The sequence below is a fragment of the Cicer arietinum genome, chromosome 4, assembly GCF_000331145.2.
Source record: "Cicer arietinum cultivar CDC Frontier isolate Library 1 chromosome 4, Cicar.CDCFrontier_v2.0, whole genome shotgun sequence".
Lineage (NCBI taxonomy): Eukaryota > Viridiplantae > Streptophyta > Magnoliopsida > Fabales > Fabaceae > Cicer > Cicer arietinum.
Genome location: NC_021163.2, coordinates 58,843,694 through 58,859,777, shown reverse-complemented (window position 1 = coordinate 58,859,777; position 16,084 = coordinate 58,843,694). Strand labels below are relative to the sequence as shown.

Below are 16,084 nucleotides of genomic sequence, written 5' to 3'. Positions count from 1 at the left end.
TTTTTTTTGTCTTTAGTGTTTTTTTTCTTTTTTTGTATTTTAATAATATAAAATGTGTGAGATTCCCATTGTAACATAAAAAGCTGTTATGTGTATGTGTTTTTTTTTCTTTCTTGTTATTGATTTTTCTAAGTCAAAATCTGTAAGAAATTAAAATTATCTTAATCCAATGATTTCCATTATATATGCTAAAGTGGTAAGATGATAGTGATTATTTGATGCGGAAATATATAAATTTCCATTTAAGCAAAAAAGGAAGAATGAAAAAGTTTATTGCACTTGGAAGTGAAATATCGCAAGAGATTGTTATATTGCACTATGTTTTGTGAAAGAACATAAGGTCTATGTCACTTGAATTTTAAAGGTTGAGAAAACCCTATTGACATCTAATATAATATTTAGAGTAACATGTTCAACAAGTTTTCTTGTTTTATAATGTATATAGTGGTTTTATAATTAGGGTTGGGTCTATTATGTTTCTCTCAAACCCAACCCTAATTAAAGTGTGTGGTCCTTATTGAATATTTTTGTATTGATTAATTATTGAGATGGTACGAAATAGTGACACATGAGTCATGGTCATATCTCAAGCTAACCTTCTAGTTTGTTCGATCAATTATCCTTCTTGTAGACTAATATATTTAGTATCTTAACCATGTTTCTCGGCAATATATGGGTCATTCCTATCTTCCTTGGTAGGTTGATCGAGTGGTCTAATAAATTGGTACTAACATAATTTCCAAGTATCAAGGTCAAATAACGTAGGCATTTAGGATTGAACTAGTCTAATAAATTAGCAACAAACACAACTTCCAATACATTGATATTGAACATTCTATTAGTTTAAATTAGTAATGGGTTACAAGTGAATTAAAAGATCTAATTCTTTTTATTAGAAAAAGACCTAATTGTTTGTTTTGATTATATTAATTTGTATCAATGTCATTTTGCTTTTATTGTACATGTACTAGTTTTATGCAATATAATTTTAGTGTTGATCCAACACTTTTCTTTCCTTCTCCTTTTGTTTCGAAATACTTAGTAAAAATATTTCAAAATATCTTTTGTTTCTAATTTATTTCAATTTCTTTTAGCAATTCATCTTATTTTTGAACGTGCCAAATAGAGAAAACAAATACTAATTAATTGAATTCAATTGATTCATGAGTTTCAGTTAATGATAGATAAAGTATTTAAGATATTCTAAATTTAAATTATAGTTGAGATAATCTTTGATTAAACTTTATTTACCTATTAGTCAAATTTCAAATTATCCCAATTCATTTCACATAAAAATCAAAAGATTAAAAAAAAACAATAGAGAAGCCAATTTTTAATTACTTAAGAATATCAGCGAGATCATAATAAGTGTGTCATAATAAATGTGTCGTTGAATATATATCGTGAATTTTTTTCCTTTTAATATATTTCAAGTCTAATTTCAAAATTCTGACCGGCTATTTGTGACTTCGTGCATAAATGGCGGGTACAAAAAATTTGGCGAAAATTATGTTCATTTGGCTAATGGATGAAAATAGAGTATAGTTCTAGCTATATAAAAAAGTATAGTTATGAAACATGAGTTCTAACACTTTAAAATTTACTAAAATAAAAAACACACAAAATAGTATGGGCATTATAATCCAGCCTTACGTAATTACTAATTGATTGGCAGTGAGTTTCAAGCCTAATTAACTGATTGTCTAGCGAGTAACGTGTTGGTAATGATATACTGCAATCGAATTTGGACAATTAATTATGCTTATGTTTGGTTTGATATGGGACCAAAATTATTTGGATGGCAGTAGAATATTGAAATATAATTAAAGATGTTCGCGGGTTGGTTTGGTTTAAATTTGATTGAATATATCGGTCTAAATTGATCAAAAATATATAAATTAGGTTGGATTGAATTTACTTATTTTTTAGATAGAATTCAAACCAAATTAAATCGATATATAATGGGTTGGTTTTGATGATCAGGTGATAACATTTTATCATAACAATTGAGAATTTAGTTTTGTTGAAATTTATTTTTCTCCGAAACATTATTTGTGAAATAATATTTCAAGACTTTGCAAATAAAAACTAAAACAACAATTCAAAATATAAATATAAAAATACATAAATAAGAAAGAGTGAGATCAATTTAAAATAAAAAATACAAATGTATTGTAATAGTTAAAAATAAAATAAAAATGGAATGTAATGTATGTGGGTTGGATATATGGGTTCGTGAGTTCAAAATTTGAAATTTGATGTCTAAACCGAATATATTTGAATTTCAATTATTTGATTTAAATTTAAACCTTAATAAAGAATAGGTTAGGGTACAAAAAATTTGGCGAAAATTATGTTCATTTGGCTAATGGATGAAAATAGAGTATAGTTCTAGCTATATAAAAAAGTATAGTTATGAAACATGAGTTCTAACACTTTAAAATTTACTAAAATAAAAAACACACAAAATAGTATGGGCATTATAATCCAGCCTTACGTAATTACTAATTGATTGGCAGTGAGTTTCAAGCCTAATTAACTGATTGTCTAGCGAGTAACGTGTTGGTAATGATATACTGCAATCGAATTTGGACAATTAATTATGCTTATGTTTGGTTTGATATGGGACCAAAATTATTTGGATGGCAGTAGAATATTGAAATATAATTAAAGATGTTCGCGGGTTGGTTTGGTTTAAATTTGATTGAATATATCGGTCTAAATTGATCAAAAATATATAAATTAGGTTGGATTGAATTTACTTATTTTTTAGATAGAATTCAAACCAAATTAAATCGATATATAATGGGTTGGTTTTGATGATCAGGTGATAACATTTTATCATAACAATTGAGAATTTAGTTTTGTTGAAATTTATTTTTCTCCGAAACATTATTTGTGAAATAATATTTCAAGACTTTGCAAATAAAAACTAAAACAACAATTCAAAATATAAATATAAAAATACATAAATAAGAAAGAGTGAGATCAATTTAAAATAAAAAATACAAATGTATTGTAATAGTTAAAAATAAAATAAAAATGGAATGTAATGTATGTGGGTTGGATATATGGGTTCGTGAGTTCAAAATTTGAAATTTGATGTCTAAACCGAATATATTTGAATTTCAATTATTTGATTTAAATTTAAACCTTAATAAAGAATAGGTTAAATAAGAGCCGTGATCCTTAACTTAATTTTAGTTAACGTTTTAGTCTTTTATTTTTTTTTTCTTTTTTTAGTTTGGTCATTTATTTTAATTTTAAGTGACAATTTGAAATTTTATGTTTTAAAATGTCAACAATGTTATCATTTTTTGACAAAAATTCAAAAAATTAATCAAAATTTTCAAACAAAACCCATAAAATTAATTGTATTCTTCAATGTAATACTAATATAATCAAATTCTTAACTCAAATCTTCAAATAAACTCATATTTTCATTCTTTATTTGATGTTGTTAGAGATGACAATATGAGTTTATTTAAGTATTTAAGTTATGAATTTAATGAAATTGCATTATATTGAGGATAATAATTAATTTTATGGGTTTTGTTTGAAATTTTTGATGAATTTTTGCAAAAAAAAGAAGATAATATTGTTGAAATTTTAAAACATAAAAGATCAAATTGTCACTTAAAATTAAAATAAATGTTCAAATCAAAAAGAAAAAAAAATAACTAAAATTGAAATTAAATTAAAGGGACCACGTATATTATTTAGTCTAAAAAATATCATCTCTATATATAATTCTTTCTCTATTTGGTTACCATTTTTTTTCTTTGTTACAATCAAAGCAAAGTCATTTATACGACAATTCTAATTAGATTACAACCAAATTGAAAACAATAGTGTTTTGATAGTCTCCTTCCACGTAACAGAAAAATTATTGGATTAGAGTTTAACAAGACATAAACATAAAAATAAATAAATAAATAAAATAAAATAAAAGTATACGGTGATTAGGAATCAAATGAATACAACTAAATCAATATTTAAAACCTAACCTTAAAGTTAAATAAAGTCTCACGTCCCCGATCAATGACAACCAAGAGAAGAGAATTCACAATTTCTTTTCCGATTCAGTTACAAATCAAATTAACTACTACTACAAGCGTTTTTCGACTATAAATGATATCGGTAATGTCAATTTTGAACGTTTAGTTGGGAGATAAAAGAATCGCATAGAGGTTACAAACATTGGTTCAGCGCCACATGGGCATTCCATCAAACATCCAATGTGCCAATTTACCTTTTAAAATTTAGAAACCCATTCCACTCAAAGAGGTTACTAGTTACTACATCCACACTCATATCAGCAATATAATAAATTTTAATAACTTCATTAGTGGCTTTCGTGGCCGCACGAGATAATAATGCCATGCCTATTTTCTAAAATAATTTATATTAACATTTTCTCTCTTTTTTTAAATAATCCTAATAAAACTTTACTAACATATTTAGTTAAAATAAATTAATCATGCCATAATCACATGCATTTCGAACATAACGTATACAAATAGTGAAGAAAAATATAATTCCAAACAAAAATATGAATTTGACACTACTGATTTTTTTTTTATCAATTAAAATAAATCATCTTATATATAATTCAAAAATTGTTATTAAAAATCATCTTAAAGTAGTGGTAAAAATATATAATAAAATCATATAAAATAAATGTATACTAACAAATTAAAAAAAAATCAAAGCAAACTTAAAAAATAAGTAAATAACATGTTAGAAGTGGATGATTATAAGAAAGAAAAAAGAGGGTGCAAAAACTAAGCCCAAAACATAAATAATTAAAAACGGCCCAGGACGAAAATAATAGAGAAGAGCAAAGTAATATTCGTGAGAAACAAGTAATAATAATGAATTAATTATTGTTCACTTTCAATTTCACTCTCTCTTTCTGCATCTCAACACCAAACCCTTTGGTTTGCTCGACAGGATCGTGAGAAACGACTCACTCCAAGTATGTCTTGCTTTCTTTATTTTACATTTTTCCTTTTCTGCTTCTTAGGGTTTTCTTTCAACTCCTACTGTTATATAAATAGGGACTAAAGAAATATCACAAATTGAATTTCTAGATAAAATGAAATTAGGGAAACTAAGTTTTATTTTATTTGTATGAGTGGGTTGAAAGAAATTAAGCGAATATTCGTCGAAATTTGCGATCTTGACAACATTGATGATTTAGTTCTTGTGGTTGGGATTCATATTTCAAATCAATGAATTCTGTGTGTATTGATTATCCAGATAAGGCCAAGCTGGTTGTTTGGATTGACTTATTTGATCTTAACTACTGACATAAGCCTTGTGAGTCTCCCTAAGCTGTTTTTAGATAATTTTGAAAAACCTATTTATGATAGCTTATGAAAACAATTTTATAAAAACAATTTGACTTTATTTTATCTTGTGTTATAAAAATAGTTTATATATAAGCGTTTATGTTATAAGCTGTTGAATAAATTGTTTATCCAAACTGGGAATTAGTCATTCTGGTATAGCTTTTGGAGTTTTCAAGTTTGATATTACCTTCTCAACTAGATGTTTGAAGTGGAATGCTATAGAATATTAGGTTGTACTTGTTAGTGCTTGTTTGGTTGGTTTTCTTTTCTTTTTGTGGCCAACTGTCTATCAAAGGCTGGAAAAAAAATTAAAGGAGGGACACTATTGTTAAAGGTTTCTATAAATCTAACCAAGTTACGGATATGGTGTTAAGGTGGTTTGGATGCTTTAGTTGGAGTAGGAATTTCCTTGGTCTCTTCTACAATTTATTGTTTTCCTAAAGTTTCCCATTCTCTGATATCTTATCTGGTTGAGAAGTGTTGTGTATAGCCTTTTAAAGTTAAGTTATACTTGTTTTTCTTCTCATCAATGCTCTCCATGTTATATTTAAGTGATTTTAGTCAATTTCCTTTCCATTGTCAATTTCTGATCATGTCTATGCTGTAAGCCTATGTTAATTATGAATGCATGTATGCTAATTAATTCGCTTTTTTTTTTTTTATGTTTGAATTGAGTTTTTTTGCTTTGTTCATGGTTGAAATTCATAGCAGTCATGGTTGCCAATGCTTTAAATTGTACCAGCTTGTAATTATGAATGTATATATACGGTGTTTAAGTCAAAGCCTCCAGAAGATTTGTTACTATTACTATTCCAGTATTAGTTTCAGGCTTTTCTGGTCTAATTTCGTGTTCTTTTGTAGTGTTAGAGTTCTGTTTATGTTTTTGTTTGGTACCACATCATTCTTTATACCACTTCTATTCTTTATTGAAGCAATTATTTGTTTCATCATCATGTGATTGATTTTCTGTTTTAGCATAGCAACTTATAAATATTGCCAGTTTGCCACCTACAGGAATTGAAATTACCACCTCTTCTTATAATTAATTTGCACTCTGTCAAAATGTTTGAATGCCCTATCTATCATTATCAAACAAGAATCTTCCTGGATTATTGGAGATTTTTGAAATTTTCTATAGCTAACTAGATACTGTATTCAACTTTTTGTTCTTGTTTGCTCCTAGTCTTAATGCTCTTTTTCAAAATTTTGAGTTATTTTTTCTTGACTCCATGGCATGGTTGAGCTGAGCCTATTTGAGATTTGAGTATTTGATAGAAATACTAATGGTATGATATTTTAATAAAAACTCAGGAGTAGTTTATATGATATGAAATTGTTATTGCGAGTGTTGTATACCATATAATACTTGTAGAGTGATATGAAACTGTTGTGGCTTAGTGCTGTATACCCTTTGCAATTTCTATTTCAAGTTTATATCAGCTTACGTTTTGTACTTTTCTTCATTACAAGTATTAAACCAATGTAAAGCTGTGAAGTTTACTTTTAATATTTTCAGGTTTCTTACTATTGATAAAATGTATTTTCTTGCAGAACTTTGTCCTAGCTGAAGCCATGTCTTCTTTTCTTCCTGCCACAACAGAGTCCATTGCTCAGGCATTGGAGGCTAAAGATCCATCTGAGGCCATTTCCATTCTTTATCGTGTGCTTGGTGATCCTTCATCTTCTCCCGAAGCTCTGCGCATGAAAGAGCAGGCCATCACAAACCTCACCGACCTTCTCAGGCAAGAGAATAGAGCAGAGGATCTGCGTAGCCTTCTCACTCAATTGAGGCCCTTCTTTTCGTTGATTCCTAAGGCAAAAACTGCAAAGATTGTGAGGGTAATAATTGATTCTGTTGCTAAAATACCAGGGACATCTGATTTACAAATTTCACTCTGCAAAGAAATGGTGCAATGGACTCGCGATGAAAAGCGTACCTTTCTTAGGCAGCGAGTTGAGGCAAGGCTTGCCACTCTTTTGATGGAAACTAAGGAATATTCACAAGCTTTGACTCTACTTAATGGCTTGGTCAAAGAGGTTAGAAGATTAGATGATAAACTCCTACTTGTAGACATAGACTTGCTTGAAAGCAAGCTACACTTCTCCTTAAGAAATTTTCCCAAGGCAAAAGCTGCACTAACAGCTGCAAGAACTGCTGCTAATGCTATTTATGTTCCACCGGCTCAACAAGGTGCGATAGATTTGCAGAGTGGGATTCTCCATGCTGAAGAGAAGGATTACAAAACTGCATATAGTTATTTCTTTGAAGCTTTTGAGTCTTTCAATGCTCTTGAAGATCCCAAAGCTGTCTTTAGCCTAAAATATATGTTGTTGTGTAAGATCATGGTGAGTCAAGCAGACGATGTAGCTGGAATCATATCCTCTAAAGCAGGCCTGCAATATGTTGGTCCCGACTTGGATGCGATGAAAGCTGTTGCAGATGCTCATTCTAAAAGATCCCTAAAATTATTTGAAACTGCTTTGCGAGACTACAAGGCGCAGTTGGAGGAAGATCCAATTGTTCACAGGCACTTGTCATCCCTGTATGATACCCTTCTTGAGCAGAATCTTTGCAGATTGATTGAGCCATTCTCAAGGGTTGAGATCGCACATATTGCTGAACTCATTGAACTTCCCATGGATCATGTGGAGCGGAAGATGTCTCAGATGATTTTGGACAAGAAGTTTGCTGGTACTCTGGATCAGGGTGCTGGATGCCTTGTCATATTTGATGACCCTAAGACTGATGCTATATATCCTGCAACATTAGAAACCATTTCTAATGTTGGGAAAGTTGTGGACAGTCTTTTCGTAAGGTCCGCCAAGATAATGGCATGAGATCTCCATTTGGTTACTTCAATTGTGATTTGAATCTATGATATACTTTTGTTGATGTTTAATTCTAAATGATGAGCTGGATAGTATTTGTTTAGTTTCTGAATTTGTCAAATTCAAAGATATTCTTAGTTTTTGAATCTATCGATTAAACCATTTCATTATGGCCTTATGATTATGTGTTTTGATATTTATTCATGAATATTACATTTGGTGAAAGGGTTGATATCAAAAGGTGTCGCTTTTTGCACGAATCCAATTATGATGGGTTTGCAAATTTAGTTTCTGTTTTTTTTTTTTTACTTTGTAGAATTTATTTTCAAACCACAGATATGCATTCTGAATATTTAATTTGTGAAATAAAATGCTATTGAATTCTTTAGTTTCATGGAATTTCAAAGATCCTTTTGGGCTGATATACTGCGTGATGAGAACTTGGAGTTATGTTTGTTCTAGATGAAACAGTTTTTTGGAATAAAATGTCTCCCTTGAAGGAGATAGTGAGTGGGATTCATGGTTAGGCCACAAAACAGCTTTGGAATAAATTGAGCATATTAAAATTTAATTTACGGAACTCTCTGGGATCAGATTTTCGAATCTACAAGTTTGTAAGTGAGTTTTGGAATTGAATTTCGAAAAGGGTACTTCGAAACAGAAGAATGTGCATTTATGTATAAGATAAAGAAGGGGGTGCAAAAAGCAACCTAAAGGAAGGGAAGGGGAGTAAAATTCTTCCTTGAGTTGTTTTTACTCTCTCGAATTTAAGAGGATTTGGAGGAGAGGTAAGAGGATCAATATAAGATAAAAACCATTTCAAAATCAAATAAATTTCTACTAAAATAACTTTTAGTTTAAGGGAAAAAAAAAACAGATTTAAGAAAAAAGATTATGAGTTCAAATATGAAAAATTAAGATAACTACAAAGTTATTATCATTTGTCTATTAAAAAAAATGTAACAACTAACTTTTTGTCAAAACAAAAATAGTAACACCGACCATTTCACCAATCGAGATGAACTTAATTGGAAGCTCCCCTCAATTAAAGAAGTGTACGTTTTTTCTTTCTTCTCTCCAATAGAACAAACGTTTTAGTCAAAATGAAAGGGAAGAAGTAATTGATCAATGATCACACAATTTCTAAGGAGGACCATTTAGAACCCAGCTTGATAACAACTACATGAGCCTGGCCCAGCCCAATTTAAAGCTCAGAAAAATAAGTCAATAAGCTATATACACAACCTAGTGATGTAGTTTGGACCCAAAAAGAACCTAGTGATGCAAGACTCTTTGGAATTATGTTATTTTTAATATATAGATTTTATAATGATTAGGTTATGTTATTTAAAGTGTTGATATTTTTTCTTCTTGGTCTTCAGTAAAGTCTATAGTATTAAGAAATTCATATTTTATTTAGATTAGGTAAAAGGGATTTAGAACTTTCTTATTTTTTATAGTTTCACTAATTTTCAACTTAAGTGATTGAGTTCAATAATTTAATTTGGTTTTTCAGTTTTATTATTTTTTATAACTATTTTTTAAAAGACTAATGCAATTAGAGTATTAAGTGATAAACCCCTCTTTTTTCTTTCGATCCCAATCTATGAATAGACATGTTTTAAAGAGACAAAACAAAGAAACAAACGAATCAAAAAAATTAATTTTTTATGTAAAGTTTCGGTCGCTTTCTATTCAATAAAGTAAAAAATATTTGAGAACTAAAAACTAAAAAATTCAGAAATTTTTTATAGAAATTAAAAGTAAAATATTATAATCTTATAAAAACTAAAAACTTACTCTAGATATAGATGTAAAACTCAATGAGCCAGCATACTTCCTAAGGATCCACACCACCCATAAAACTTAATGAGCCAGCATACTCCCTTTTGTTACTATTATAAACAAACAAAAAATTGTTTCTACAGTGATTAAGAAAATTAATTAAAAAATTAATTTAATACAATTAATTTCTTAAATTTTATGTAAAATATAATTTAAATTTACTAAATTGTCTCTTTAAATATCAAACACTTAATTATTTAATTTTTTTTTTTTATTAAAGTAGGGTATATTAGTAATACTTACATTAGATGAGTTAAAAGTAGCTAACATTTTTTTATAATAGTTATCCAGATTTGAGACTACTTTTTTGTTTATAATAGTGATAAGAGAGAGGATATAGGCAAAGATAAAAAATGACACATGAATATGATTTGTGTTGGTTTGACAAATTGTGACATATTTGTTTTTCGTTATGTAAATTGGTTCATTATGTCAACTGTAAAAACCAAAAGACACGTTAATTTTTACTTTTGAAAGGGTGTCGTCGTTAGAGAATATTTAAACATTGGTGGTCTATGGAAGACCATATAGATATATGATCCACCATATAATACACGATCACTTAATTGTGTCTTACCTTATCTTACAGTGACCCTAATTATAGGTGTTAAGAAATTTATGTTTTGTTTTAGTTAGAGGTAGATTGAGTAGATGGAGAGATAGGTAATATTTTAAAATTTTGAATATTGCTAGCAATATATTCTTTAACACTTATTCTCTTTTATTGGTTTGAAACTTAAATTTTTGTGTTTGATTCAATTTTTAGGAGAGAAGTGAGGCAAAATATCTCTTAGAGTTCATTTTGTTCTTATTTATTCGGTAGGAAATGATGAAACCAAAATAACATAACAACCCTTCAAAACCTCTCTTTTCTCCTTGAATCAAACACAAAACTATTAAAAATTTATTTTCTCTCATTTTTAAATCAAACATATCTCTACTTTCTTTCTTTTCCATTAAAATATCTCTTCTTCGTTTAACCAAACAATACTTTAATCCTTAATTAATGGTTAAGGTAGGAAAGTTAGAAAATAAAACGATAAAAAAAGTAGCGGATTTAATCATAAAAAAAAACAAATAATATTAATTACTAATAATGACAATTAAAATAAAAGTTGCCATGATGTTTCTTCGGTCTATTTAGTTCGTGTGTACTTTTGGTTATATTTTGATAGACCTAATAATTAAAGCATGGCCTATTAAAATAGATTAGGGATGCCCCAAAACTACTTTAAAAAAATAATAATAATAGTACATCATTGTTTGATTATTTTGATTGTACTATCTTGTGATCTAGCATGGAATTAAGCTATTTAAAGTTTAATCCCCAAAAAGAAACTTCATAAAGTTAGGCGTATTGTGTGATGATAACAGGAAAAAGGTGAAGCTAGAATAAAGAAATAATAAAAGTTTTCATGTTGCCATCGGATTAAAAATAAAAAGAAAAATATAGTGAGAAGGTTCAACATGCTTTTTTAAACATAACCATGTTTACAACTTTTTTTATTTAAGTTTGGTGCTTGTCCCAATCAATCACCATTACTTTATTAAGAACTTACACATTAAGAAACCTACTTTTAATTGCTCAAACAATAGTTGTCATCCTTTCTTTACCTTTGACGATGCATTCCAGTGCTTGATAAGCCATACCAAAATGCATAAAATGCCTTTAATGCTTTTCCAAAAGTAAAGTTTGCAAAGCTTTGTGAGAGTTTGGAATTTGTTCCTCGTCTCATTGAGTGGCTCCTAATTCCTATAATAATATTTTAGTGGCACAACCTTTTCTTAGATTTGTACCCATTGTATGTTGCTTAACCACTTTGTCAATTTCTTGTGTGTGAACTTTTTCATCATTAAGTCTTTGATGGCCAAATGTGTGGCAACTATCGATCATATAATAAATAAATAAAAACTATTTTTAATTTACAATTTAAATATTAATGAACTTGAATCTTAACCGTTCAATTATATAATCAAATATTTATTAATATATCAAATGTAAGGACACACGAATTCGACTACCGTCAATCCTCGTCGCTCTTAATGTTATGGCCACCAAATACTTTTTTCTAATTTCTTGACATGACATACTTTGTAAAAGTAAACTAAAAGACAAAATATATTTTGTCTTTTTCTTTTGATTATGTGACCAACCTTTTGAAATTTTGATTTGCAAATTCGATAAGTAAAATTTATATAATTCAGTGTACTTGCTCTAAAATTAACCTCAATTTCGGTTTGAATTTATGACTATCCTTCACTAGAAATTTGTTTATGTGTTACGGAGGTTATCTATTTTGCATAGGTCATAACTCCAATAATTTAAACTACTATTTATAATATTTGTACGGGTATATGTGGAATCATTTATTTATTCAAGTTATATGATATAAAAATTAAAAAAAACTTTTTGTTGGAAGATCTAAACAACATGTGTTTGATTTTGTTCAAGATCATGGTTAGAAAAAGTTTAAGGGTTGAAAGGAGAAATTTCTTTCTTTAGTAGAACATGAGGTACTCATTAATAGGTCGTTCAATCCAACCTCGTGTGTATCACAAGTTATTTTTTGTTGTCTACATGTCTATATGACCATATTGAGTATCTGATTAAACAATTTGGTGGAGCTACAATTACGAGAAGAAAAAAAATATCAATGGCTTAATTGGGACCAATATTGTCAGCTAAAAAGTAAATGATGTATGAGCTTTAGAAGGTTTAAAGCATTTCATATTGTTTTGCTTACTAAACAAAGATGGCATTTCCAATCCAGAATCTCACTTAACTAAGTATTTAAAAGTCAGATATTTTCCTCATGGGGGTTCTTAAATCTTGTCTAAGTCACCTACCTAATTATACGTGGTGGATCATTCGTGAAAATTTTTGGATTATCAAAAAGAATATGTCTTTGGAGAGTGGCAATTGGTCACTTCATTAACATTTGGAAAAACAAGGCTACCTTTGGATAGTGATTGTAAGATTTGATCCCTTAGGTCATCCTAGTATGAGTTGTCTCAAATATCTCATCTAATTTTATAAGACCTCAATATTTGGAATGCACAGTTAGTAAATAAATGATACTTTTATCTTTTGAAGTTATACAAATCCTCCAATTACCCATCATTTCCTTAACCTAGATAGATCATCTCTCTTAAGGACCAAATAAGAAAGGTATATATATATTCTCTATTAAAAGTTCTTACCATTCTATTAGACATTGGGATGGGATAGACTCTTAAGAGTTATCTAGCCTTTTTATATTGAGTTATTATTTGATAATTAGGCAATTTATGTTAGTTTACTTAGTTTAACTAATATTAAGTTTTAGTGTTAATTAGAGTCAAGCAAAACTTTTTACATTTATATGTTAGATTTCACGTATATTTTGTGGTGTGTAGGATTTTGTAGGTCAAATATTCAAAGGTACTGTAGCACTAGTGCGTGATTGATTTATCTTGAGTAGAATTGAAGATCTTTGATTGTCGAGTTGGATTTGAGAGGTTGGATGACATGTGCAGATTGCAAAGACAAGGAAATTATTTGGGTCTTTTCTCTTTCATTGTCATTTTATGATTTGTCCATTGCCTAAAGAGAAACTCTCCACCCTAAGTCTAATTGGGGCTAATGTTCACCACCTACCTCCACCATCCATTTTGTTATTATTTCTTCTCATTCTTCCATAGCCGAACTAGAGCAATATTTTGTATCTTTGATTGAAGTATTATTGGTTGACAAATCATTAGTTCTCTTTGGTGATTCAACTTAGCTTGTTTCTATTTCACTTCTTTTAAGTTATAATGGATGTATACATTTGTTTCTTAGGTATGGTTACTGTCTTTCACTATGAGCTAAAATGTTTGTATTGGATTATGTGAAAAATGATGTTAGTTAGTTATGTTTAAAATGATGGGTATTTGTATTTAGCATTTTTAGCCCTTATATGTTTATGCTATATATTTATTATGTGGATACTTAGCTTAATTATCGACTCATTAAATATTGAAAGAGTTTAATGAATAGATTTCAAGTGGTTAATATGGTAATTTAATTAATAGATACATTAAACTAACCAAACAGTTTAGACATAAAACTTAAAACCATAAAGTGAATGAATTGTTTTAAGTACAGTATAAGAGATTTAATGAGAGCTTAAACATAAAGAAATCTTAATACCATTTTATTTTCTCACGTTGTTGACGAGCACCTTTGATTTATATTATGCACTTAGATGTTGTAGTACCTCAAATCACCACTTAGTAACTTAGACAATATAAAAGAAATATAGTTTAACCATTTTGACCAATTAGATCTCAACCTTAGCATTATTTACTTTGTTTCAATCTTATAATATTATATCACATGAATATTATTGTTATCCATTTTTCACTCACTAATTAATTTGATTGAGTGTGTGATTTACGAGGACTAAACTAAATTAATCCTCATGAGAACGATCTTTATTTATCACTTTATTATTTGTTTGATTGTGTATACTTGCACATGTTTTTGCACAACAGAATGATATTGATGTTTTTCAAATTTTGTTGTTTAATGAAAACACTTGAATTTGATCTAAACATTTAAATCTCATAATTTTACCAAAACATGTTAACTTTTCCTATGAGATCTTACAAATTGGTTTACCGGTGTAAAAAAATTTGATTAAGATGAAAGTTGTTTTTATTAATTCTTTAAAATAAAGGAAAAATCTTTGAGAACTCTAAGATATTACCTAAAGTTTGGAAATTTATTAATGATTACAAACTAATGTTGAATATTCAGATAAATGGTGGATGATCCAAATCAAACCTCTATATATTTCTCTAATTTGTCATCTTCTCAAAGATTGATACAAAGTTGATGTTATTGGTTTTGATAATAATTTTCGAAAAATTAGCACTATTATCAAAGATGTGGAGAGAAATCTCTTAAATTGGTTCTAACAATGAATAACTCTTCTATTAATTTCTCTATATTAATTTACTTATTGCAGATTGTCTTTGTAATATTTTACCGTTAGTTTATTTTTTAATTATTTAGTTTTGCAGGTATAAAAGATTAACATATGTTTTTGCACATCTTTTAACTAAGTTTGTTTTATTTGGATTGATAAAAAATTCCAACAAAATTGTATTATATTAGTTTATTAATTTAAGATGATATTCTAAAAATAAAAAGGAATGAAATCAAATTTTGGTATAATGCCACGTATCTAATCTAATGTTTCGAACTTTTCCTATTTATACGCACGAAGCAGCTTCTCTTAGTCCCTTTTCTTCTTCTTTTCTCTCTCCTCTTTTTTTTTTCTCTCTCTCCGGCGAAATGGAACCAAAGTGGAGCACCATTCTCGCGCCTTCTTCAATTTTCTCCGGCTTCGACGATCTCAAGTGGATCACAACGGAATTCGATCACGAACTTTTCACGAAGCGTCCAATTGCCGGAGGAATCGAAACAGCAAACGAATCAGCGAACGACAACGACGTGAAACCGTTTAAGGTGGATCCGTTCACCGTCGTTGGCGATGTTTGCTCCGGTAACCTCGCTGACGCCGCCGATTTTCAAAATCTGGTCAGTACTCTCTCACTCTCACACACTATGCACTTAAGAAAATTATTCGCTATTGAAAAAGCACGTTTGAATGTTTTATTCCTCCAACGTGATTTTGGTAAATTAAATTCTTTCAAGCTTGCTGAGAACGCTTCCTTACATTCGTGTTGCTTATTTTAACTTTAAATAAATATTAGTATTTTGTAAAATTGGAGAAAAAGAAATTAATTAGAGTTTAATGATATACAGAACGGTGTTAATTTATCCTCTGAAAATATTTTAATATTAGGTTACAAAATGAAATTGTTATTAGTGAATTGAAATATCTACGCGACTTAACTGTGTAACGGAATAACTGTTTTGGTTGAAGTTGTTGAAAGCACTCGAGCTGTGATGTAAAACTGAATGAATTAACGGTGATAGAGTAGAGAGGTTTTTTGTGTGTGAATGGAATTTGGTTTATTTAAAGGGTGAAGCAAAGGAACTTGTGAAGGCCACGTCAGCAGGCATT

The 16,084-nt window shown here is 29.0% G+C and overlaps 2 protein-coding genes and 1 long non-coding RNA gene across 4 annotated transcripts in view; all 3 read left to right on the top strand.

Annotated features, from left to right (window-relative positions):
• The first annotated feature begins 4,819 nt into the window (after nucleotides 1-4,819).
• On the top strand, nucleotides 4,820-8,361 carry LOC101504699 (26S proteasome non-ATPase regulatory subunit 11 homolog). Its single transcript, XM_004498493.4, has 2 exons — nucleotides 4,820-4,978; nucleotides 6,906-8,361. Exon 2 carries the CDS (start codon nucleotides 6,927-6,929, stop codon nucleotides 8,190-8,192), a length of 1,266 nt encoding a protein of 421 aa, XP_004498550.1. The 5' UTR covers nucleotides 4,820-4,978; nucleotides 6,906-6,926; the 3' UTR covers nucleotides 8,193-8,361.
• A 3,920-nt stretch (nucleotides 8,362-12,281) lies between these two features.
• On the top strand, nucleotides 12,282-13,952 carry LOC113786340 (uncharacterized). Its single transcript, XR_003472620.2, has 2 exons — nucleotides 12,282-13,197; nucleotides 13,425-13,952. It is a non-coding gene; the product is annotated as an uncharacterized lncRNA (long non-coding RNA).
• Nucleotides 13,953-15,279: 1,327 nt separating this feature from the next.
• LOC101504372 (basic leucine zipper 9) overlaps nucleotides 15,280-16,084 on the top strand; it is a 7,873-nt gene continuing 7,068 nt past the window's right edge. The window contains exons 1-2 of one of the 2 annotated variants that reach the window (XM_073368068.1): nucleotides 15,280-15,594; nucleotides 16,043-16,080. In XM_073368068.1, the coding sequence (XP_073224169.1) occupies nucleotides 15,349-15,594; nucleotides 16,043-16,080 (284 nt within the window). In that variant the 5' untranslated portion in view covers nucleotides 15,280-15,348. The remainder of the gene's footprint in view (nucleotides 15,595-16,042; nucleotides 16,081-16,084) is intronic. The other variant, XM_004498492.4, reaches the window with a different exon arrangement.

Bases quoted from the DNA above. Each gene is read 5' to 3' on its own strand.
- LOC101504699 (XM_004498493.4), top strand. From the start codon at position 6,927: ATGTCTTCTTTTCTTCCTGCCACAACAGAGTCCATTGCTCAGGCATTG.